Source organism: Balearica regulorum, chromosome 22 (assembly GCF_011004875.1).
Source record: "Balearica regulorum gibbericeps isolate bBalReg1 chromosome 22, bBalReg1.pri, whole genome shotgun sequence".
NCBI classification, from domain to species: Eukaryota; Metazoa; Chordata; class Aves; order Gruiformes; family Gruidae; genus Balearica; species Balearica regulorum.
The window spans coordinates 8,131,812-8,156,411 of record NC_046205.1 but is presented as its reverse complement, the minus strand read 5'-3'; the positions used below and the strand labels follow the sequence as shown (position 1 = coordinate 8,156,411).

The window sequence follows — 24,600 nt, the reverse complement described above, 5'->3', positions numbered from 1 at the left end:
AGGTCACATTGTCCCAAGGTTAAAGACTGCCAATTCCTTCTTATTTGGAGCAATAGATTTGTAAACATTGAACCAGCTGCCAATGCATTTTGAATGTACAGAAAGATCTCAAAGAACACTTCACAAGCTGCAAAACTCCCTTTCCAGTTAAAGCCCTTCTTCAGTAATTACTGTAGTTTGAAATAACCCTGGATTCTGTTATCACATTCAGTTGTTTCCATTACCAGATCAACTGAACTGTGACAGCACTGAAATCCTCGCTCTGGCAACTGCCCCATCCCTGTTCTGAAGTTGATGTATTTCAGCAAATATTAGGACAGCATCAATTCATTTTAGAAACAGCAAACAGTATTTCATCAAACACCCAAACTCAGCCATTTGCATTTCTTGAGAAACATCCAATTTGATTTTGAACACTTTAGTGTTTTTTTTCATCATTTAACACACCTCTCCTATACATTCAGAACATGAGTATCTTAAACTTCAGGTTTTTTTCATTTTCTTAAAAAATTCTAAATAAGCCTCTTTTGCACTGAGTTTACTTTAAAAATGAGCTCACAACCAAGTAAAACGTGCATATTCACTGTACGTTAAGTGCAAGGGCACAGCCACAAATGTCTTTTTTTAAACAAAAATATCTTTTAAATTCAGGCCATGTATTCAACATGGTCATCTTACATTCAGCAGTTTTGTACTAAAAATACTTCTGTGCAGGAAAGCCCAGCATAATTTACATATGCTACAAAGTTTTACACTTATTTACATGGCTCTGTCTTCCCTATGAAAACATTTTAATACCTGTCACAAGCTACTGGAACTTCAATTATTACAGGGTAACCAATTTAAGACCAACCTAAGTAATTACTCCAACCTTTTTCACAATTTAAAAAACTGATACAAAAGTCTATTTTAGAACTCATCAGTGCAGTTGGAATACAAAGGGTTTGGGTTTTTTTTAATTCCACCCCCCCAGTTTTTTGGCAGTTATCTGGCACTGCAGTGTCATTAGTTGGCACAGTCTGACTTGGTGAGAGTCCAAGGAGCATTCCTAGAGCCGGAGAGGTGATCACAGATTTGCCTGGTGTGTTCTTCCAGCCTTTCAAGAACATGCACCAACAGCTCCTAAGCAAATCTGCTCTGCAGTTTAACTAGCAAATTTTACACAAGTCTGAAAGGCAGCAAAGTACCTGACTAAAGCTTTCAGTGCATTTTTTTTGTTCCAGTTAATGCTGCATTAAGTTAGGTAAAAGCTGGTTTTCTAACACCATACCAGAAAGTAGTCACAATTTCAATTTTGAGAGACAGCCCCATTTACTCTTACTGGCAACTGTTCAAGATTTGATTAGATTGATCAGAGAGAAAATACCTATTTCACAGTGAACACAGCACACAATTTTTTGAGGTAAAACATTAGGGGAACGTAAACTTCCAGCCCCTTCTCTTCCAAGTGCCTAACTACATGCAGCAAGAACATCTAGTTCTGTACACCTGTGCATCTGGGGTGAGGAGTAACAATTCTCAAGTTTGAAACCCTGTAAATTTAAATAACTTTAAAAATACGAAAAGTTACATCTCAAGCCTGGACTTTAAGTAATGTTTTAAGCTGAAATGTCATTATTTCCTTATCGGAAGGTTTAAAAGAAACAGGTACCCAGTGGCTTGGTGGCTTAGGAAGAACACTTGGTGAGGGTGGCTCACTAAATTTTGCTCCAGCATAGTTCTGATTGGTTTGAGGTGTGAAAAACAGGTTGCGATTTGATAAAGTAGGACTCCAATTTTGATTACTGGGGAAATGAGCATTGTTCTTTCCCCCTTTTTGCATGGCCTGCCATGCACCAGATGATGAGTTGCATCCATGTCCTCTTTCTTTCTTCATATAGGTCTTCATCTGCGAGTTCTGGTCTTTATTCTTCTGCCTGTTTTTAAGTTGTTGTTGGTTCTTGGTGATATTTCTAGATTGGGGAACTGGAATGTTGAATCTTTCTCCACCACCCATCTTCAACTTAAATGTCACCTGTAAAAACAGGAAAGTCAGTGGAGTTTGCATTACTACTTTTTTTTTTTAAACAAAATATTTCAGAGAATTTTTAGATTCTAAGCAAGGGGACTGAAATCAATCTAACCAAAGCTTATCTCAGTTGAAACTAGTGGTTTTTCTCTTTTACTGGACACCACTTTAGCAGTACCTAAGAATTTAGCTGACATGCTCATGAGCACTGAATTATAATGCAGCATATCTTCCGAGTGGGAGATCACTGATTCTGCAAAGGCTGAACAATTCTGCTGCTGACAGTTGGCCAGCACATCATCCACCAATCCATCCTTAGGAGCTGCACCCCAGTCCCCTTACCCACAATCACACCGTTGTCTACCCAGGTATGAAAACACTGATCCTCCAGCCAGTCCAACTACTAAACACACCTCTTCTGATCAAAAGATGTTACTGAAGAATGTGAAAGACACATTGTTTGCAAAATACAGTGCCAATTTTAAGGTGTTAGTATTTAATCCTAAAGACATCTAAATCAAGCTTGTTACACCTAAAAGTCTGGACAAAATTTGCACTGATAAAGCCACTCCCTAGCCCTCCTGGTAAGTCCAAGAATTACTCTGATAAACCCAAAGTGAACTGAAACCAACGTCCAATGGAAAGCAGCCACTGTAGACTGAGACTTCCAAAGCAGACAGCCAGATACTATCACACAGTACTCGGCACCTTCATGTGGACTCTCCTGCACTTTACTGTTCCCCTCCCACCCCCATTTACCTTTCAGTTGTCTTCTCAGATTCCACACTCTCCAACTCTTGCCCCCTTTCTTGCTTCCAAGCCTGAAAAAGTAGGTGCTGCCTTTGCTTGACTCCTTCCTTTGGCTAGGGAAATAGAAGTTTTCATGGGCTGATCTGCTGTATTCAGCCAGGTAGCCGAGCCCAACATCAGATTCTCGGCACAGAAAGCTTCAGGGAGCAGTCCCACTGCATAAACGAGATGTAGTTTGAATCAGGTTAGAGGGAATTATTTGTTTCCCTTTCAGATTTGGAAGAAAAGAAAAAAAAAGGAGAGAAACTAAATAAATTGCAGATTCATAAAGTCAGTTGCGTCTCTTATTTGTTAGACAACAGACTTCAAACTTTAAAACATTCAATGAAAAACCAAAGACACAGCAGTATTTATCTTAGTCTATTTGTATATACTTCACCATCATACTTAGCATTTCACAAAGAATAGCATTTTTATCGTGCTCTCTCTACATATATCTCAAGTACTTTTAACAGGCAAAGAACTTTTTTTTTTTTTAAATAGGGGGGAAAAAAGTCAAATACAATGGAAAACACTTGGGGGCTGACTCTCAGGAAGACTAGCCCTTCAGTGCACCACTCCTAAGCACAAAGACAGCGTCCCCCGAAAAACCACCCCTTGAGGACTCACCCGCCCAGCTCTGTCCCCCCAACACTCTCCACGAAACCAATCGCACCCCAACCCTCTTCAGCCATTACACAGAGCTCCACTGCTAATCTGCCAGCTGGTTTTTGTACCTTCGTTAGCAAATAATTCCTTATTAACTCTTACAATAATTTCCTGCTTACCCGCGGCCCATCCTCTCCTGAATCTTGAGAAATTTTAATCTTAAGGGCACTCAATCTGTTCACCTCCCCCTAATCGAGGTGGCACTGTTCAGTCACCAGCACCTCACTCCATCTCTCCCCAAAGGCTCCAGGAAGGAGCTGGAGCCCTGCTCTCTCCACCAATGCCGCCGCAGCTTCACTTCCAGCTTTCGCCTTGTTGCGACTAAAATTAAAGGCCGAGGTGACACCATTAGCATAATCCAAGCTACTGTTTGCTCCACCATAGCGGGGCCCTCACAGGCTCGGCGCTTGCCCAGAGCTCGGCTGTTCGTCTCCAAACTTTCTCTCTATTGTTGCCCACACACCCCCGGTCCATCGTCCCGCCACACCCCACGGGAGCCGGGAACCCCCGTCCCCCACTTCCCAACCATGGAGCAGCCCAGCGAGCGCACATGGCGCGACAGCGCCCGGCCTTCCCCCTTACCGACTTCTATCCGTCTGGTTCGCCCACAAGCACAGACACACAGACACACAGGCCTTTCAGGAACCGACCTCGCTGCTCCTCCGCCGTACACTCTCCGACACCCCCCCCCCCCCCGGCAAAGCCATCAGCCCAAACTGCACCACGAACCCCTGCCGCTGCCCCACTCGTCGCTCCCACACAAAAATGGCGGCCAGCTTCCCTACGCTGTATAACACCCTTACCCTCCTCCTCCCTCCCCAGAGCACCCTGCTTCAGCCAATAGGAGCGTTCTGCCCGCTCTCTCCACAATGCGAGCCAAGCCCGCCTGTTGCCGGGAGGGGACAGGGCAGACTGACCGCCGCGGGCGGGGGCCGCCGTTTGAATCTCCCTCAGCGCAGGGCAGCTCGGGAGTGCGGCCGCGCCGGCACCGCGGCCCCTCCGCTGGGCAGCGCCCGCGGTACCGTGCGAGGGGTCCCCTGGTTGTGCTCCCCAACCCTCCCCGGCCACGCAGCCAGCTCGCTCCCTCCCTCCTCCGCTCAGGAATTAGCACAACAGAGGTGGGGGTTGGTCGCGCCAGCTTACCGGCTTGGTGCTTCAAAGAAGTAAAATAATTACAAAAAATCCCAGTCCCTCCGGCTGTGAGAGCGGTCCCCGGCAGAGAGGAGTCACTCAACAGCGAACAAAGAGCAAAAATCCAGCCCCGCAGAGATCCCCAAGGCTTTCAGATTGCCAAATGGAGTATCGCCGAGTAAGGGCTTTGTCACGCCCATAGCTCACACCTACATCTATTTAAATAACTTTTAAAATTTAAATTATTTAGAGGGATTTTCAATGTCAAATCGTAAGAGGAAAGCTTCCACTGTTTTAAGCTACTGTTGTGGGAAGGGATTCAAAACCGCCGAGCCCCTGGCTGTTTGTGTTTATATTCACATATCCTTATTTTGCCTCAAGGGATCATTTACACTGAACCCAGGAGATTTGGCCTTTACCCTGCACAGGCTGAAAATCATATAAACAAGAAACCTGCACACTCCAACTGTGTCCAGCACTGGACACTGCATTAAGGACCAAAAAGAGAAAACAAAAAGTTACTATTTCAGATTAACCAATGCAGGGGGGAAGTACTTAAACATTCAGAGTTTTTAAGGTATAGACAGACTCCTTGGGGAGTTCATTGAGGCACCCTGCATTTTCAGCTACAGAATGGAAAAAATTACTCTTATCTGTAAACCAGTTAAAATGGAGATGGTTTCTTACTGACCAACACCAAGTTTTACAGGACTCTGACCCACCAGCATCCCCAGGCACTAACAGGACAAAGATTAAGTACTCTTAAAGAGAAGCTGCATCTTTAAGAAGTTTGTATTTCATTATACAGTGTTATTGAAAAAAATGCTATGTTTTAATATACAAAGTGTTGTTGACCATAACAAGCCCAGACCTTTGTTCATGTTCTTTATTGTATGTTTGCACAAATAAATGAGATTAATTTGTTTTCTTCCCTTTGCTCTGGATTTTTTGGCACTTAGTGTCCTAAGATACTTTTAGTAGCTTTCATTTAGCTAGAAGACAACAGTATCTGCTGTAACCAAACACTTAACCCTTGAAATTCCACTAATTATCTCAAACAACTGTCCTATAATGCACATCAGCAGATTTTTGCTTGGTTTTATCTTTAGTGTGTCTATATCTGCTAAAACATCATCTCATCTGAGTGTGTAAGTGGTTTTAAGTCACAACATGTCACTGAGATTTAGAAACAGCATTTTAGAGGCTGCAAATGGACTTACTTGTCTGGGGAGTGGAACAGCCACGTTCAGATCAAGGACAACATGAGATCTGGCAGGTTTTCCTCACTATCTTTTAGATATTTTAAAAAAACAAAACATCTTGTTCTTCAGAATTTGTTTTGGGGTCAGGCTGACACATTTAGCCAGAGCAGAGCAGGAAATGTCAGTGATAAACCAATCCTGTACTTGTGCAGAAACTATTTCACTGAAACACACCAGAAACCAGTTGAACACTCCAGTAAAGGGTGTCATTCAGAGTTCAAGCAGGAATGCAAGGGGTATTTTTAAATCAAAAGGGCAGGCAGTCCAGAATATCCAACACACTACAATGCCCAACTCGCAAGCAAAGAGAAAATTACTCATGCTTCACACTTCAGCTGCTAAAACCTTGGTTTTCTCTCCTGCAATGGAAGAAAAGGAGACAAAGTCCTAGAGCTATGGTAATGCTCTGTATTCACCTCAGTTGTTGATGGGCAGACTAGGCTTCAGCGAGATGCGAGCTGCCCAGAGGAGCAGCTCATCCTCACCGCTCATGCCACACAGCCCTCCACCTGCCAAAGATGAGAACCAAGGGGCAGTGCCCTCCAATGTGCTGCTTGAACCTCCAAACCTGACTTTGCTGCACACTGCCACGTGGTGACAGACCTCAGCTCCACTGTGCTTTTGCTACATGGTCCTATAACCAATTCTACATGTTTGGTTTTTTTTTTCTATTGTGCAAATATCTGCTTGCTTGGGATTATTGCATTTCCTCCAGGCTGACTACAATCACTACTGAGTTTCCCCATGTTCCCAGGGAGCCAGTTTCTTCAGTGGGATCTACACTACTCAAATCCTCCTCTCCATGCTTTTGCTGCCACAGTGACAACTCAAGGTTTTCCCTAGCCACTACTATTTTCTGTTCAGCATCTCCATTCCCTCTCAACGCAAGTGTTAATACCAGCCCAAGGGAAGCAGCTCCATCTGTGCTGACATTGCAACAACTAGCAATTTGCACAGACATTCCAGTGAAGACAAAGTCCCCAGAGCTTCATTAGCCCCAAACTGAAACACTTCCAGCTGTGATCAAGATGGCTTTAACCACACCTGCCAGAGCATTTCAGTGGAACTACCCACTGATGGATGCTGCAGGAAGTCAGCAGCACAGGTGAATCATTTCTAAGTCAGTAGTGAACCATTGCCCAGTTTTATTCCACAGGTGACAAACATCCAGTGGTTACTTGAGTTTTAGAGCCATAAAAAGTAAACACTTCAGGGTTACTAAGAGTCCCCTGACACACTTGAAACTAGTTAGGTGTTTCCATCTGAGCCAAACATTAACCAGGGTACCAGTCTAGCTAAGTCTTCCTCATGTGGAAAATGCATTGAGTTTGTATTTCTTAAAAAAACTGCATGAAAGTATTGAGTATGCAGTTACATTTAGATTATCCTTTATTCTGTTTGGGCAGAGGACCCCTGCTTCTCAGTCAAATCAAGCTCAGGAAATCCACGGCAATGATCTACAGGAACTAACTAGGCATTTAATCTCTCCAGAGTAAACAGAGAAGAGGTACAAGGCAAGCACCCCAACAAGTCAGTAAAACTATGTACTTTAATTGCCTAAAGCCCCTTATAAGTTTGTCATTAAATAAAGCAGATGCAGGATACATAAATATACTTTTTGTATAAGCTGTAGATATTAAGTCAGTGTCCACCAGTGCCCAAGTTGCATCATCTCCAGAATGAGAGTTTCCTCCTCTGCAGTGCTGAAAACCAGTGACATGCTCAGGAGTGTTGCTGAGAACACATCTCCTTTGCATGACCACAGCATGCACATTTGTATATACACAGGACACAACAAAGCACCAAGAGTAAAACCACCATGAACATGCAGAGCTCATAAAAAAATCAGCTGTCCAAGCCCTGAGCCTTATGGCCTTAAAGGACTTGTGCTGAAGCACCTTCATTGCAGCTGATGTCCGAACTTTGTAAATAAAAGCACATCCAGGCATGACTCCGAGTCATACCCTTTAGGCTGTCTGTCTCAACAGCTCCCTGTTCAAATCCACACCAGCACTGACTCACAGAAGCCTGCAGGAACCTTCAGCCTGTTTAAATCAATATGCCTGGCTCGTATCCTATCAGCAGTAAAAACATTTCCACCCTCGACCCACCTCATACACAAGCAGAGGGTTCTCCAGTGGAACTGCTCACCCAGGACACAGGCACTGCCTTACCTAGACAGAGAGTGAACTCATCAGACAAGCCCCATTTCACTCACCTGAGCTATGCAGAAGAAAATAAGTGTGGGTTTTTTTCCTGACTGTTTCCTCAAAAAAAGTGCAGTATAAAGTCACCCCCTCTCTCTGATTCACACCTTATCACCATGAGCAGTGCCTCCACCCTCAGCCCTGCCTGGGCCACTCAGTTTTCAAATTTTCTGCCAGCACACACCAAAGAGAAATATAAACAAGTCATGGTCCTCCCACAGAGCACAGCCGCACTTTCTACAAGCACTGGTGACTAAGCACCCCATCACATGAGCTACATCCTAACAGAGCCCCAGGGTTGTTCCTGCTGCTCCTGAGACAGACACTACTACTGAGCAAGACCAAGCTCACAAGGCCTTTTCCCCACAGCCTGCACAGCTTTTCTTTGAGTTTTCCCTCCAGCACACTGCAGGACCAGAGCTAGCAGCTCACCAAAACACAAGCCCAGCAAACCAGAGCTGGTACCTGTGGGAGGACTGCAGGGAAAGCATCCCCTCCAAGGTCATCTCTCCAGCTTGCCCATTCCACTCAGCCTCATTCAACTTGTAGAGATCCAGTACAGCTACTGACAGCAAGGCAATAAATGCAAACTGCTACCAAGTCCATCCTGAAAAGCCCAACAGAATCCTGCACTGATATTTACACAGCAGCTCAGTTACACTTGATTGTGCTTCTGGCTTAAATATCATAAAGCCAGGTGCACAGAATCCAGGCAACCCCACCCAATTGAGAGAGAGGCCATTTAAATCCCACCTGGACAAGGGATGGTGTTCCTTTTGTACCCAGGAGTGAGGAGTTTGTTGTACTTCTGCTTGGTGCTAGCAGGCACAAAGACAAAAGCAGATCCTGACCTTTGTGGGACTATAAAGCTGATCACTGATCCCAGCTGCTGATCCTGGGTATGGGGGGGGGGAGGGGGCAAAGCAGGGTGATTCACAGCTGTGTCAGCTGCAGCTGATACTGGGGGAAAAAATCCAAGCTAGAGAGGAGCAGAAAGACCTTACATTACAGAAGTCAGCCTTTTAGGGCTTTCTTTTACTCTGGCAGGACAATTTTGCGACAAAAGAATGTCTAGAAACCAAATTACAAGCTTCTAGCTATGCTGCAGTAATAAAATTTCTTTCTTATAACACGCACTCCTTTGTGAGAACAGACAGAGGAAACTTGGGTCTGTATTTCACAGGATCCTCTGGATGTGAACCTGTGACAGAGCAGGGAATAGTTCGGGGCTGAGCGCTGCTTTTCTAACTCAGGACTAGTATCTTGCTGTTTTTCACGCTTTACAGTCTCATATTTGTTCCTGCAAGGGAAAATTTGTCAGTTCATGGGGACTGAAATGGAAGCTTTTATTTTTTTGAGACAGACCTGATAACCTGCCTTTTCTTCTTTGTTTATACAATAGTCCATGATATCTTTCATCTTTATTGTGATTTCCATGCCTGAGATCCAGAGAGGGGCTTTCAAAAACACCCAGCCCTGAGCAGCATTGGAAGGGTCAGACAGGTCCCAGCCATTCCCAAGCACCCCGGCAAGCGGGGGAACCCCCTTTTCCTGACCAGGGGCCAAGAGGAAGCGCTGGGTTCCCAATTCTGCCTCTTTCTCAAGCATCCGCAGGCCAACGTCCCTGCGAGTGTTGCGGGCTCCCCTGGAGAGGGCAGCCAAGCATTGCTGAATGCGGGGGCATGGCTGAGCTCCAGCAGCCGCTGGGAAACTCCTGAGCCACAATTAATGGCAATAGAGAATGCGTGAAGCAAAGATTTGGAGAGCAGGAGATGTAACTGCTACTCAAAACCATCGTGAATCTATCGAATGGAGCAACTGGGATCAAAGCAGGAGGGAAGGTTGAGTTTCTGCTTGGGAGAAGACAGGTCAATGGTGCTGGGGTGGGGCTGTGGGAGGAGGTTGCAGCTGCTCTGTAGGATGGTAGAGTGGGACCTGCTGTGTGGCAGGGTGCATCCAGGGGCTATGAAGCACGGTCTTTGCAGCCAGCACAGCGTGTGCTCCTTGGTACAGGTTGTATGGTTTTTATGCAACCACAACGTGGTCAATTCCTTTGGGATTTGGGGCAAACTTGCCTCCACCCACCAACATGGAGCCTCAAGTAACAGGAGATAGACTCCTCGGTGCTCTGGTGTCAGCTGCCAGGTAGCCCTGCCTTACAGCAGCAACAGCACAACCTGCGAATAACTAGTGACAGACTGCTGCTGCACAGCTGAGCAGGAGAAGTGGTTAGCTGTGAGGAAGGATAGCTGCGAGCAGGTAGGGCAGAGACCTCAGCCTCTGCAGCCCTGGGTCCATCACGACCACAGGAGTATGATTGTGTAACTTAAGACCTTAAGCCGTTTCCTTTCCCTTCCACTTGCAAAGAGAAAATCACCTTACCCTTCTGGCATTAGCTGAGCACATTTGTGTGCATAGAAGTGGCTTGCCCACTTTCTGGGGCACAGACCGGTGGGGTTCTTGCTCTTCATGGTGCCAGGCAAGCACACAGGTGGCAGATTGCTGAGCTTGCCCTTAGACCTGCACACAGCTACGTATACCCAGATTTTTCCATGTCTGGCTTCTAGCTCTTTTCCTTCCCTTCCTCTTCCACTTCCCCAGAGAAATCAGGAAAAGACCCTGAATGTCTCTTGCCTCAAACACAGCAGGTACATGGAGGAATTGGAGGGACTGAACAAATTATTTCAGCGAGTCGGAGGGTTAGGGTGGTTGTGAGATGTGGCATTAGCAGCCAGAAGCAGAACACAAGCCCCAGAGGAGAAGTGGGGAAGGAAAGAAAACCTGCCACACATTCACCAAAAGAATGCAAAAGAGAGCAAGAAACCAGAGGAAAGATTTGCACTGATGGATTTCCAGCCCAGGAGAATAAAACAGAATGGTACGAGAAACCCAGATGAAACCAGAAGTGATGTGAAAGGAGAGGGAAGCAGGCACTGTCCGCAGCTGCACAAACTGCCCTCAGACCTGGAGGGATGGGAAGCCCCCAAGCATCCCCAGCCCACGATGTGAGCGAGAGGAGGTGAGTGGTTTGCGTTTGCTAACCCGTGGGGAGATTCTGCAGCCAAGGATCCTTTTTCTCGCAGTAAAACATGTTGTACCTTTGAGCCCACGGTGCTGACACACACACAGGCAGTCTGGGGAGACTGCCGCACCAGGTTTGTCTCGGGGAGATTCCCGGTGTTATTCAGGAAAAACTGCAATGCAATGTATAACTAAGGGTGGGAAAATTGTTTTTTAGGATGAATACTTTCTTAACGAGAACACAAAAGGTAAGTGTTTAAATAGCAGACTGTGGATTAGCTCTTTACAGCTGTTTTTAGGAAATACTAACGTTGGATATTTCAGAGGTATTTCCAAATGTCTTGCAAGCGTGAATATGATTCTGAGCTCTCAGTCTGAGCGTTCTGCACGAGTTAGTGTTTATTATGACTCCGTGTGTGGTGGTTTTAGTGGAGTGAGAGAAGCTCTGCTTTGCCATGCTTTGTACCCAAACTGGCATTCGCAGTACTGCTCTGCACACCCCCCACCCCCCCAGCCCCCGTGCTTCAAATGCAGTCACACATGGACAGAACTGAACTCTGAATAGAAATAAAGCATGTAATCTGGCAGTTCTTACATTAGGGAGCTAACTCCGCTCAGCATTATTTAATATGGTCAGAGGGACAAACTGGGATGAACAGCTATTTCCAAAATAATGGCAAAACCTCTCCTGCAGCTAAACCAAGAAATCCTATACAAACTAAAATATTTGTAAAGCAAAAGATATTTTGCTTTTTCAGCAAGTGAAATGTCCAAGTGTTAATGACAATTTTTGCATAAATCACTTCACTTGTTCGTATTAGGTGATCACTTAAGACATTTTATTTTAGTGTAAAGATCAAATCTCTCAGAAATTCTGGCAATGAAATATTCAAGGTCAGCACTTTCAGAGTGCTGTAGACACATTGCACTGGCAGATTGCAGCAGGAAAATTTAATTTTACATTATCTAAGCAACAGGTATGTTAACTTATTAATCACAAGGAGTCTGAGATGTCTCTGTAAATGAAGAAACCATCCCAAGTGATATCAGAAACCATGCTGCTGCGTGCAAGGCAGTGTAAGTCTAACAGCTGAAATCAATTGCAGCAATGCACTGAAATGGAAGAGGACTTTTTCACTTGTAGATTTAATTTCCACTGAATCCAGAGTAGTTATTAGGCTGGAGTGAGTGGGCTCACAAGCAGATCTAATGGGGAGAAGGTTTCTCTGCTGCTTCTGGACAGACTTTGCAGTCAGTGAGGCTGTATCAGAAGTATATTGCATTCCTAAATGTCTTACCTGCATTTTGTTCCTAATAGCTGGGCTTCTTGTTCATTCAGTGTGTTGCCTCCAATTGCTGCCTCCTGGGCTCTGCTATTGTTATTGGCCCTGTCTGGGGGTTTCTCCATTGCTTTATTTTGGCAGAATATTCCCCATCCTGGGAGATCCTGCTAGGAGGAGGCACTTTGCTGTGCTGGGAGGAGAATTACTCCTGTGCAGAGGCCCGGGAAATTGCCTCTTGGCTCCTGCAGCTTTCAGGGAATCGGTCCATCTGTGCTGCAGCCTCCTGACTCTAAAGGAGGGTGAGAAGCTCCTTCACTCTTTCTTGCTGAATTGAAATGTCAGCCCATGAGGCAGGGACTCTGTGGGTTGTTGGGCTGGTTGCGGTGGGGATGCGCAATGGTGCCCAGGGCTGTAATTCCCAGGCAGGTGGAGATGCTGCCCCTCGGAAGGAGGTTTCCTCCCTTGAAGTGGGGCTTGCCCCGTGGAGGATGCCGCAGAACAGCTCTCCCCTGGGATACAGACGTGGGCTGGCTTGTTTCCCAGGAGCTGAAGTGTGCAGGAGGCAGAGGGCATGAACAAACAAATGGTTGAATCCAGGAGCCCATCTGACAAGAGATAAATGTCCCCTGGGCAGGAAAAAGCAGCCTTACGGCAAAAAAAAAAAAAAAGGACATGCATTGCAAGGAGAGGGGCTCACACTCTGGAGCCTCTGCAGAAGAGATCTTGTGCTGGAGCAAAGCCCCATGCTTTCCCTCACAGACATGGGAGCTGGAAGGAGGATTTGGGGGAGCTCAGTCAAAACTGCAAAGAGATTCATCCTTGTCATTCAGCTTGAGATACAACAGATGTGGGAAGAGAAGTTCTGCGATGGCTGGCTGATCACTACTAGCCCAGCACAGTATTTTGAACCTGAGGGCTTATCTGAATTATGTCACCTTAATGGAGAGAGCTGTACCAGAACAGTCAGTGCAGGAGTTATTTTGCCATTATAACCAAATTCTCTCCCCAAGCCACATCACGTGAGGGATAGAATTTTGCTGGCCTTCAGTCTCTTTCCTAGTGTTCAGTGCAGTTTCCTAAATATGTTCATTGGACATTGTGCAACTGCAGATACTGAGAATTTAAGATGGTCCTGGGAATGCTGGCTGCAATTAATAGATGTCAAGGTGATGCTGGAGTCTGCTTAATTAAGAGATATCTTGGTTTGGATGCTAGAGCTTTGGCTAGGGAGTTTTGGATACCCAAGGAGGCCATTGCTGCCCTGGTGACCCCTGGTGAGCTCTGAGATATGTCAAAGTCCATCCGTCTGCTAAATCCATCTCTCTCTGAAGAGGGAGATGTTGTCAGGTTTAATAATATCAGTTAGGAATTATTGCTTGCAGGAAACAAGAGTGCCGAGATTAGTGTGCAACATCTCCGGTCCTGCGTGATTACCCCATGCCAGAGCCTGATGTAAGAAGAGAGAAGCTTGCTGCAATGCCAACCACATTTCAGACCAAAGTCCAGGACTCCTCCCAAGAAATGCAAATGAGGGTTGAACTGCTCTGGCCGTAATGTGCACCAAATGCCTTGCAACCGCCAATGTTTGAGCCCCGACAGGCAGGCAGAAGCAAAGTGTGGGGCTCAGGCTCTTCTCTGCAATCTCCTGGGCAGCATCTCAAGTGCTCAGGGGTATTTTGCAACTACTGCAAAACACAGAAACAGTGATGGGTGCCAGAGGATGGGGGAATCAGCGGGGAAGGAAGTAATGAAGACAGGTATAAAATACATGTCACTGCCAAGATGTTGCAGACAGAGGTTTCTAGCGTGTTGGTCACTGCTGGCTATCATCACCTCTAAAGACAGCCATTGCCTTTGCTAAATTTCAAAAAACAGACAGAGAAGCTGCAGATGGTCAGCTACAGGTGTCTGGAGCCCAGAAGCGCAGCAGCCTGGCCCCTGCACCGCCTGGGCACTCGCTCCGCTCCCTGCGTAGCTGTAGCTGTCACACGTCCCATCTGCTGCAGCTTGTGCGTTGTGGACATTTCCTCTTTCAAAAGAGAGCTGAGAGCAGGGACAGATGGTGGTCAGTTTGCTCTGGGGGAAAGGGAACACTGTCAGATCAGTGCTGTCCTCCAGCAGCAAGAACTCGTGGTCCCATTGCCCGATGTGGGATCCCGGATATGCGAAGCCAGGCAGGTGTTTTTGAAAAGAGGGTTCCTGTCCCGTGGGCTTTTGTAGCAGGGCAGTAAGACCTGCTGGTGCGTGGCACTCGGGACATAGCATCTCTCTCTGCTAATAAGGCAGCTTTAGTGTATCTGACAACTGCCTCTTCATCTGCTCTCTATAACCTGGTCCAGGATGACCTTGTTCCCCCTGTTACATCAGGCAACATAAGGCAGCTGAGCCCTCAAAGAAAGTGCATTTGGTTTAAAGCATGAGTATAATCAAGAGCAAGAATGGGAGAAAAATAACATCTGAAGGACGAGCTCATCAGTGTAATGAAGATGAAGGGATTTAAATGCATTAAGCTGCAGAAGTGTAGAGAAAAACACGACTTTGCTGCCACAGAGTGCACCGAGCAGCTCAGTGTCTGCCTAGGGGAAAATAAGGCATTTCCCTCCATCACACCTCTGCTGAAGCTAAAAATATTGATAAAATTCATCTAATCCTGGGCATGGACAGGGCTGCTTAGGTTCAGGTGGTCTAACTCCTGCATGTCCCCATTTTTATGTCTAACCTGCACTCTAATATTCATGTTAAACAGTAACTTTCAATCACTCTGTCCATGGGACAAACTGACACAACACGGGGATTATGGGGGAGAAATGCAACTTTAACGAGGCTGAGCTTTATAAAACTGCAATGGGCAAGCTGAAATATAAACCTAGTTTTGTCATTTTATGTGTTCAAACAGCTTTGGTGAAGAGTAAATGCTTCAAAGTACACTTTGTGTTCCCAGATGAGTCGCACCGAGTCCCTGGCAGTGTGATATCCCTTACCCTTCTCCATCCCAGCCATCTCCTGGGGCAGCTTCACTCAGACAGGGCCTGTCTCTGGCCACGGCACAGCGTCACCATGAGCAGCCCCTTCCACCCCTGCTGGCCCTTAGCAGTGAATCCTGGAGGATTGGTAAGGGCTGGCCCAGGATTTGTACAATTCTCACCGTTTCTGCTTCCCTCTTGTGGTGAGGAAACATCCTGAGAGACAGGTGTGGTACAGATGAGGTACCCGAGGGCTGTGATAGATGAGTCTCAGCCAAATCACTGGTGGGACAAAGCCTGGATCTCTGCTGGGAAAGGGTGGAAGCTGGCTCTAGCATGTGGGCTTTGGACGTGAAAGTAGGTCTCCCTGGGCTATTTTCCTTTTGCCTGCCTCCCTCTAGGGAGAGGGATGTGTCCAAGTGGGTTGAATTTATTTCTTACTGTGCTCCTTTAAGCCCCCATCCCCTCGGTCTTTTTCAGAGCAGCTGAAGAAGTGTAGAAGGAAGCAAAAACACTCTCTGCAAGCTCCTGGCTCCAGTTATTTACAATGGATATTTGTAGGATACATGAAAATGCCTCCAAATGCAGTGTGAACACCATGGAGTGCTTCAAGGTCCTCAGCACGCAAGCGCAGAAGATAAGCATTGCCACGCTGTGCGGCCTCTTTGGGACACTGTGCGTTTTCGAGAACTCTTTGGTGCTGTACTTGATCTTCTCCTCCCCCAGGACCAGGAGAAAGCCTTCCTACCTCTTTATCAGCAGCCTGGCCTTGGCTGACATTCTGGCCAGTGTCATTTTCGTCTCCAGTTTTGTTAACTTCCACATCTTTAATGAAACCGATTTCTCTAAAGAAACGTTCCTGCTGCAGCTGGGAGGGGTGAACACGTCCTTCTCTGCCTCCCTGAGCAGCTTGCTGCTGACAGCCCTGGACCGTTACATCTCCATTAGCCGACCATCTGAATACAAGCTCCTCATGACAAGGAAGAGAGCATGGATAGCCCTGGGGGTGCTCTGGGTGACATGCATGACCATTGCTTCCCTGCCCCTCCTGGGCTGGAACTGCTGCACGCTCAATTCGACCTGCTCCGAACTCTTCCCGTTTGTGGATGATAACTATCTGTCAAGCTGGGTCTGCTTCGTCATGGTCCTGCTGGGCTGTATCATCTACGCCTACACGCACGTGCTATGGAGGGCTCACCAGCACGTTGCCTACATGGAGAAGCACCAAGTGCAGGTGGGAAAGCAAAACACCAGGATGAGGATGGATGTCATGCTGGCCAAGACCCTTGTCATGGTGCTGACTGTCCTCATGCTGTGCTGGTCTCCGGTCCTCATTCTCATGATCTACAGCATCTTTGTCAGGCTGAGTGATCACCTGCGCAAGGTCTTTGCCTTCTGCAGCACCCTCTGCCTGCTCAATTCCATGGTGAACCCCATTATTTATGCCTTGCGGAGCAAGGAGCTATATTCCTCCCTGAGAATGGTCTTTTCTCAGTTCAGGAGGCAGATGAAGGCCTCGGAGGACAGCCCAGAAACAGAGAGCGCCCACAAGTCCTCCATGACAGAGACTGTCTGTGAGGACATGCGCGCAGCGTAGGGAGGCAGCCATGGAAAGTCCATGCTCGGGCTGGCAGAAACAGTTTGGATCACTTTTCTTTTTCTTTTCTCTTCTTATGGAGGTCCTGAGAGATGAGGGATGATGGAGCCAGGTCCCACTGATGTTATTCTTAGATACTGGGACATAAAATGCACAGACTTACACAGGCAGCCAGTCCCTGAGCTGCGGAGATACCGGTGCCACGTCAGCGTGCCAGCCATGAGGCAGTGGATAACACCATGCCCCAGAACAGCAGACCCTAACATTTTATGACAACTCCTCCTGCCTGGCCTCCCGCCTGTCCACCAGTAACCCCCTAACCCATTTTTCTTACATTCAGTGATGTCTTCCTTACACTCCCTTAAAATACAGCTAACCTTAAGTGAAACACTCCACAGGTTCATGTTCTCTAGAAATCCCCAGGCATCACATAACTCTCTCTAAACCCCTTAACCGGGCATGGGCAGAATTGTTCAAGCACTGTCAGCAAAGTGCTAATAGCACTATCACTGCTAATATCCTGTAAATGCTGTCCCGGAGTATTATGCATTAGCAGCATGGTGACAAAGGGTCTTCAGGTCCTGGCAAATGTAGTAGAGAACAACACCGGGTCATGATGAGCTCCCGACAACAGTGAATTCCTCGCTGCATCACGTGGGAGCAGGACCAGCAGCAGCAGGAGGTACTTCGGTCCTTGCTGGGAAAGGGGCAGGTGGTTTCTGTGAACTCGCTTGCAGACAGTCCTGGCTAATCGTGTCCCTCAGCAGTTAGGATGGTGTTGGTTTCAGCGTGTAATTCTTTATGGAAAACCGAAATGCTCTCTCTGTGGTTTATGGAGTCTGCCGTAGTTAGGGATTTCGAGGCATACAGGACCCAGCAGGCAGCATGTTTCTTTCAGCAAATTTAAGGAAAGCTAATCTGTGCCATGCAGGCGTTTGTTGGATGTTATGTGATTAAACATTAAAGCCATTTTTCAGCCTTTTCTTCCATTAACCTCTGGGGCACAAACTCTTCCACACAACAGGTTTTAAGCCCAAGATGGGGCAGCTATTCTGAGCCTGAGGAACTCGGTAAGATTTTTTTGCAAATTACACAAAAGCAGCACCTTTAGCTGCAAAACCTGCAAGGAGAGCAGAGTGAGATGGGGCCCTTTGCCAGTGCCCCAGAGAGCAACAGGGCTCCTGCCAGCTCCCAAAACACCTCTGGCGGGGACGACCCTGGCTGGGCTGCCCAGGGCACAGCCACAAGGCCCTTGGACTCTGCCCTGTTTCCCCAGAGGATGCACCCAGCCCTCACGTGTGGGTGTTGGAGCCAGGCCCTGGACCTGCTCCAGCTGCCTGGGAGGGCCAGGGGGAGAGTGGTCTCATGGTGGCCAAGCTGCCGTGGGGCCAACCCCATGGGCTCTCTCCTGGCCCCTCATGGGATGGACACAGAGGCTCAAACCGCAGGATGAAGCACACAGGAGGCTACAGCGGGGCAGAGCCGGGCTGCGAAGGCGGGAGGGAGGGGGCCGCCAGCCCCGCTGCCAAGCGGACCGCAGCCTCGAACCGGCGGCCCTTCCGAAGCAATAGTGGCGCCTCGCCTTTGCCTCGGTAGCCATGGCGGCGGCGCGGCGCCGTTGCCTCGGTAGCCATGGCGGCGGGCGCGCTGACGTCACGCAGCAGCATGGCGGCAGGCGGGTTGCTGTGGGTGGTGGCTGCGCTGGGGCCGGTGTTGGCCGCGCCGCGCTACCGCCCGGACTGGGCCAGCCTGGACGCGAGGCCGCTGCCGGCCTGGTTCGACCAGGCCAAGGTGGGAGTGTTTGTGCACTGGGGGGTGTTTTCCGTCCCGGCCTGGGGCTCCGAGTGGTTCTGGTGGCACTGGCAGGGCGAGCACCGCGCCGACTATGAGCGCTTCGTGCGGTGCCGCTACCCGCCCGACACCACCTACGCGGACTTTGCACCCCACTTCACCGCCCACGACTTCCAGCCACGCGAGTGGGCCCAGCTCTTCCAGAAGGCTGGTGCTAGGTCAGCATCGGGCACTGGCTGGGGTGGTTGGGGTCCCTGAGGGGATGGGGGGTCCCTAAGGGGATGAGTGCCATGCCCAGGGGTTCCTGAGGGTATGGGGGAACCATTTCTGGGGATCTGTGAGGGGATGGGGGTCCCTGGTCACTGAGCAGATGGGGTGTCCATGTCTGGGGGGCTCTGAGGGGATGGAAAGGCCAAGTCTGGGGATCCCTGAGGGATGGGGGCTCCCTGAGCTCTGCTGGAGATCCCTGAGGGATCATGCTCAGGGTGCTGAGGAGATGATGGGTCTTGCTATTTTCTAAGTATCAATTGTTCATTCTTTTCCAGCATTAAAATCCATTAAAAACCCTTATTATCCTTGTAGTTGCTTCTAAATGTAAAGGGCTGTGAAAGAGGGCTCCTCACAGCATGGTTTTTCAGTCCCTTCCTTTTTTAGTGACTAGGCTTGCCAGTGAGGCTGGGGCATATCTTAGGTAGTTCCTGTGTCATCCTGATGGAATAGGGTTTTTTCTCTGCAGGTACGTGGTACTGACCACGAAGCATCATGAAGGCTTCACCAACTGGGGGTCGCCTGTGTCCTGGAACTGGAATTCTCTGGATATGGGGCCCCACCAAGATCTTGTGGGAAAGCTGGGACAAGCCCTCAGGGAGAGGTATGACACTGCCAAACTCTGCTCTTCCTTTTATCTGTGTGCATCAAATTCTCCTGTCTGTTCTTGACAAACAGCAGAAAACAGTGAGTTTAATATGAAGAAAAAGAAGTGCTTGCAAAGTCATGAAATCTGTGAAATAATAATGCCAGTAATCTGATCTGCCACTGGTTCTTAATCCCTACTGCCAGCCTAACTCTTTCCTCTGTGTTTTCTGTCCCTCAGCAACATACGCTATGGACTGTATCACTCTCTGTTAGAGTGGTTTAATCCACTCTATCTAGCTGACAAAAAAAGTGGCTTCAAGACCCAAGACTTCGTTACAAAGAAGACAATGCCAGAACTTTATGATCTTGTCTTAAAGTAAGAACTGCAACCCGTTAGGAATCAAGAGCATTTCCTGGTTTCAGTACTGTAGAGAAAGATGCAAAGTGGGTGCAGAGAAGAGAGGTGGCAAATGTTAATTTTTGCCAAGGCAAATGTGTTTACTTATCGGTAATGATTTGTGGTAATTAGAAAAGGGATTCACGTTTGCCCTGTGGACAGTCTGACTTGCAGAATAAGATAGAGACAATTTTTTCATGCAAGAGCAATTCCCTTTAATACTGCCTTTGTGCAGGGTGGCTCTGAAAGTGGAGCAAGCTGCTTAGTATGTGGTAGAGTAGAAGACTTGCCTTGCTTCCCCTTGTTGACAGAAATACGAGGCTTGGACACATGTTGCTCAGAATGGCCATAGTCCCAGGTAAAGAATGTGCCTTGTAATTACCTTTGAGATGCAATCTTCTGGGTTTTGGAAGAATTGCATCGTCTCTTGAGCTGTCATCAACACATCATTCTTTGCTGCTGCAAGAACCTTACTTGTTTTGTAAGTTTTATCTGAAGCAGAAAGTGATGGCCTAAACCTTCTGGTAATGTCAGGCAATATTCCTATTTCCTAGTGAAACTAGACTCCAGATGCAAGAAACACAGTGCTTCCTTTGTGGTAGGAGGAAATAAGCCATTTTGAAATAACATTCATCTCTCTGTTAGATATAAACCAGATTTGATTTGGTCGGATGGAGACTGGGAAGCTCCAGCGTCATACTGGAATTCTACCTCTTTCCTTGCCTGGCTTTATAACGATAGTCCTGTCAAGGTATTGCTTTCAGAGAGGGATTTGGCCTCTGGAGGGTCCTCTCTCTCTTTCCTTTGATTACACAGGAGGTTTTACGTACTTGCCTCCTAACTTAGATGCCTTTGCTAACTTAGGAGGGATGAATGCAAGCTGAAAAGTCTGAGACAAAACATTCTCCCTACCGAGCTGAGTTTCTTCTTTCAGGACACTGTTGTCGTTAATGATCGTTGGTGTAATAACTGCTCATGCAGTCATGGAGGCTACTACAATTGTGCTGACAAATACAAGCCAGGGACCCTGCCAACTCACAAGTGGGAGATGTGCTCCTCCATTGACAAGCTTTCCTGGGGCTATCGAAGCAACATGAACGTTGCTGAGTTAATGGACGAAGCAAGTATCATTGAGGTAAGAAATCTGAAATCAAAATAATAGGCATGGGGGAGTTACTGAGAGTTAGAGGTTTCCCTCATCCTTCTGCTTGCAGAAGGAGTTGTCATGTGTTTCATACAATCAGGCTGGAGTTAAAGGAGGACAAAGCCCTCCTCAGGTTTCTTTATTTTCAGAAGAGAAGATAATTCAGTTTGTTACCTTGGTTTACAGGAACTAGTGCAGACTGTGAGTTTTGGAGGCAACTACCTTCTCAATGTGGGACCTACAAAAGAAGGGGTGATCGTTCCCATCTTCCAAGAAAGACTTCTGGCCCTTGGGAGGTGGCTGGACACTAATGGGGAGGCAATTTATGGATCGAAGCCATGGAGAGTACAGATGGAGAACAGCACAGACACGGTCTGGTAAGGACCCCACTGCTCAGTGCCATGTGGGCTGGGACTTCCAGAGCTGATATTTATTTATTATTTGTTCATAAATTTGGTACACTCTGAAGTGTTGCCATCAGGTGCAGATGGCATTTAGGTAATATTCTACAATTGGAGTGCTCAGTTACTGCCCCAGGGTGTTATCTAAGGAATATCTTGCTGGAAAGAAGAGAATGAAAATCAGGACTTCATCCATCTTGCTTGATTTGGAAAAAACCCAACTCTTTCTTTAAAAAAAATTCCATGCTGCTGTCGTTAGGACTGTTGAAGTAGTGGTCCTGGCTAGTTTGAATTGCACAAATGTAGTTCATGTAAACACATAGAGCGTGTAAATGTAGCGATATTTGCTTTTAAGCAGTTGTATAATAGTACTAATTACTGTTACTCAACTGTTGGATTTATACTGACTGAGAAGGACAAAGTGAGTCAAGAGCCAGAAATGCTACAAAATGGAGTTGGTTTTTTTTCCCCCAAGTGTGTTCAGTCTAGAAATGCAGTGCAGTGATCAGGATAAGGCAGCATATCTGCTCTGCTGACCACAAGCTGAGGCGAGGACAGGTCGGCAAATGACATTTGCTTTTAGGAAGCACACACGGACTTTGTTTGGGTTTCATCAGTCAGTGCTGACTGGCTAAACGGTGGGTCCAAAGTGACAGATTTTGGAATGAGGGGAAAGTAGGTGACCCCTGTACGGTGACAGCAGGCGATGTGTTCTTGTACTGTCTGGAAAGGTCAAGCTCGTGTCTGGTTCTCTCTCTTATGGGGCTCTTCACCTTGCCAAACTCTTCCTCTCTTAGGTACACTTCTAAGGGACCAGTTGTCTATGCCATCTTTCTGCTCTGGCCTCAGGACAGCGTTCTGGAGCTGTCCACACCCATTCCATCCCCGGCCACACAAGTAAGAAACTTGAAAAAAAAGATAATGCACTCTGAGAGCCCACCTTGGGCACACGTGGGCTGGGAAGGTCCAACCTGACTTCACTTGGAAACTGGGGAGAGTGGGGAAGTTGTCATCACGTACTTCTTGTTCTAGGGTGCTCTGGCCTCCCTCCAGATCCTTGCAGGTTATTCTCCAGGCTTTAGCTCACTGTTAACACAGAATATTGGATAGAACTTGCCAGGACCGGCTCACAGTCTGCCATGGAATAGCCAGAGGCGCTTCTGCCCCACCATCTTTTGATCCTATTGGCATAGGGAGGTGAAGTAAATAACAAGCCTTACACATAGGAGGGATCACTGGTATTGCATCTCAAATTCAAATCAGGTACACTGACCTGCTAATTGTAAATGTAATTGTAAGTGACGCAAATGCTGGAGTGCCCTTTGCTCTAAACAAACAGAGGTAAAGCCTTCTTAGTTAAAAAAAAAAAAAAAAACACAACACACCAACCAAAAAACACCCACCCGTCCCCAAAAAGTTACAGGCAAACGTTTGGCCCCAAAATATCCCGTGTGTTACCTTTCGTGTGCTAGGAGCGATGGGTGGAAATGTGCGGGATTGCTTTGGATGTGTGGGAAATGCTGTACAGAGACTGCAAACGTGTTTTGGGTGTACTGGGGTGTTCAGATGGGAGAGAGCTACAACTGAGCATTTCCCCTGCCCTCTGCAGGTGACGATGTTGGGCTTTGCAGGGACTCTGGAGTGGCAGAAGTCCCCAGGTAAAGGACTGCTCATAACTTTGCCCTACATGCTTCCATCTCCTCTACCTCCTCAGTCTGGCTGGACTGTCAAGCTTGAGGGTGTGAAGTGATGGCTGCGGGATGAAAGCAGCAATCTCCCCCGCCTTTCTTTTAAATTGAGTCTGAGCAGATTTTTCATTTATTGTTGAATAAATTGTTTTTCTTTTAAGAGAATCTCTGTTCTAATCCCTTTTGCCCGTAAGTGATCTGTGTATCAGTGGACCCTGTTTGGCAGCAAAGGACTGACCTCTCCGCTCAGCAGTGGCAAGTCGGGATGTCTTTTGCAGCATTCTGCAGCGAGCCAAACATCTAAACTTGGAACAGCAAGGTTTTTTGATGTAAAGCTGGGCTTCTCGGGGGATGTTACTGCTGTGATCATAGGTGACGATGTCAGACAGACTCAGGGTTAGCGTGGGGCAGCTAAGAGGACCTGCACTGGGGTGTCAGGCCAGGCTGCGTGGCCCCCAGGGGTTAGCAGCCCAGGGGATGTGTATCTGCTAGGGAGGAGATGCTCACGTTAATGCTGAGAGGGTTTGCCCTTGTTAGAGCAGCTCACAGGACGTGGAGTGGCGGGAGCAGTGTCTGTGTTCACGTGAGTATAGCTAGTGCAGCCGGCCACGCACAGCAGCAGGGCCTGCACCTCCCAGGTGGGATCAGGCCCTGCCACTTCCCTGGCTTAATTACTCATAAAAATTAATTTTGATAAGCAATGTGATACTCTCATATGTGGAATCACGAAGCCTTGCATGTGATGGGCATGTTCTAATGAAGACCAACCACAGTACCATTGCAGATTCCTGCCTATGATATACTTGCATCCAAATAGGTACTCGATGAGGCGTTGTATGACTTTGGTATTGATTGAAACAATTACAAGCACATACTTCCATCATGAATAAATATAATGGATGCTTGTTGTTTGAAGAGGTCTAGAAGAAATCAGCTATAGAAAATCATAATTAAATCAAATCCATTAACTTTGATTTATATTCTGGTGGAGACAGCTATAAGCAGAGGAGTGTTTGTTCTTAAGTGAATTTAACAGAGAAGTCACCGTTTGGAATTCAACCTCTCACTTCTATTTCAGTGAAATAGGATTTCCTGCGTCGATGTTGAACTTCTCTAAAAAGGGTTGAACAATATGTGCTTAAATGATGAAACTCCTCACAATAGCGTACGTTTCTGCAGCACAGTTGTCGTGCAGGCCCCACAACGTTGCACACAGGCTTTATTTTGTTACTGTATGACATGGCGCAAACCAAAATTGCCAGAACATTTTGAGTTTAGCCCAAGCTAAGCCCCAGGGCTGGGACATGTGCTGAGCTGCTGTTACTCAATTGACAAATAACGATCTGTACTGACGAATCCGTGTGGACTTCAGAGAACTGGCACTGACAGCCAGA

At 47.3% G+C, this 24,600-nt stretch overlaps 3 protein-coding genes across 7 annotated transcripts; 2 read left to right on the top strand and 1 right to left on the bottom strand.

Moving 5' to 3' along the window:
• Positions 1-967: 967 nt before the first annotated feature.
• PNRC2 (proline rich nuclear receptor coactivator 2) lies at positions 968-8,152 on the bottom strand. Of its 3 annotated transcripts, none has more exons than XR_012838692.1 (3): positions 8,078-8,152; positions 2,768-2,973; positions 968-2,014 (listed from the first exon to the last, which is right to left on the bottom strand). XR_012838692.1 is itself a non-coding variant. In XM_010300392.2 (2 exons), the coding sequence occupies exon 2, from the start codon at positions 1,994-1,996 to the stop codon at positions 1,574-1,576; it is 423 nt and encodes a 140-aa protein (XP_010298694.1). In that variant the 5' UTR covers positions 1,997-2,014; positions 2,768-2,909; the 3' UTR covers positions 968-1,573. The 3 variants fall into 3 exon arrangements, 1 of the variants encoding a protein (XP_010298694.1); XR_012838691.1 differs by lacking the exon at positions 8,078-8,152 and adding an exon at positions 4,049-4,301; XM_010300392.2 differs by lacking the exon at positions 8,078-8,152 and having other exon boundaries at positions 2,768-2,909.
• A 2,695-nt stretch (positions 8,153-10,847) lies between these two features.
• Positions 10,848-17,185, top strand: CNR2 (cannabinoid receptor 2). Of its 3 annotated transcripts, none has more exons than XM_075774045.1 (2): positions 10,848-11,335; positions 15,312-17,185. In XM_075774045.1, the coding sequence occupies exon 2, from the start codon at positions 15,881-15,883 to the stop codon at positions 16,928-16,930; it is 1,050 nt and encodes a 349-aa protein (XP_075630160.1). In that variant the 5' UTR covers positions 10,848-11,335; positions 15,312-15,880; the 3' UTR covers positions 16,931-17,185. The 3 variants fall into 3 exon arrangements, with proteins under 3 accessions (XP_075630160.1, XP_075630159.1, XP_010307665.1); XM_075774044.1 differs by having other exon boundaries at positions 12,512-17,185; XM_010309363.2 differs by having other exon boundaries at positions 10,848-12,669.
• A 1,362-nt stretch (positions 17,186-18,547) lies between these two features.
• FUCA1 (alpha-L-fucosidase 1) lies at positions 18,548-23,371 on the top strand. The gene is made up of 8 exons (XM_075774092.1): positions 18,548-18,939; positions 19,458-19,592; positions 19,815-19,952; positions 20,619-20,724; positions 20,908-21,108; positions 21,304-21,494; positions 22,316-22,415; positions 23,128-23,371. The coding sequence occupies exons 1-8, from the start codon at positions 18,563-18,565 to the stop codon at positions 23,266-23,268; spliced, it is 1,389 nt and encodes a 462-aa protein (XP_075630207.1). The 5' UTR covers positions 18,548-18,562; the 3' UTR covers positions 23,269-23,371.
• Positions 23,372-24,600: the final 1,229 nt, after the last annotated feature.

Bases quoted from the DNA above. Each gene is read 5' to 3' on its own strand.
- PNRC2 (XM_010300392.2), bottom strand. From the start codon at position 1,996: ATGGGTGGTGGAGAAAGATTCAACATTCCAGTTCCCCAATCTAGAAAT.
- CNR2 (XM_075774045.1), top strand. From the start codon at position 15,881: ATGGATATTTGTAGGATACATGAAAATGCCTCCAAATGCAGTGTGAAC.
- FUCA1 (XM_075774092.1), top strand. From the start codon at position 18,563: ATGGCGGCGGGCGCGCTGACGTCACGCAGCAGCATGGCGGCAGGCGGG. The intron at 19,953-20,618 runs GTAAGAACTGCA...TCTCTCTGTTAG, and splicing joins CTTTATGATCTTGTCTTAAA to ATATAAACCAGATTTGATTT. The intron at 20,725-20,907 runs GTATTGCTTTCA...TTCTTCTTTCAG, and splicing joins ATAACGATAGTCCTGTCAAG to GACACTGTTGTCGTTAATGA.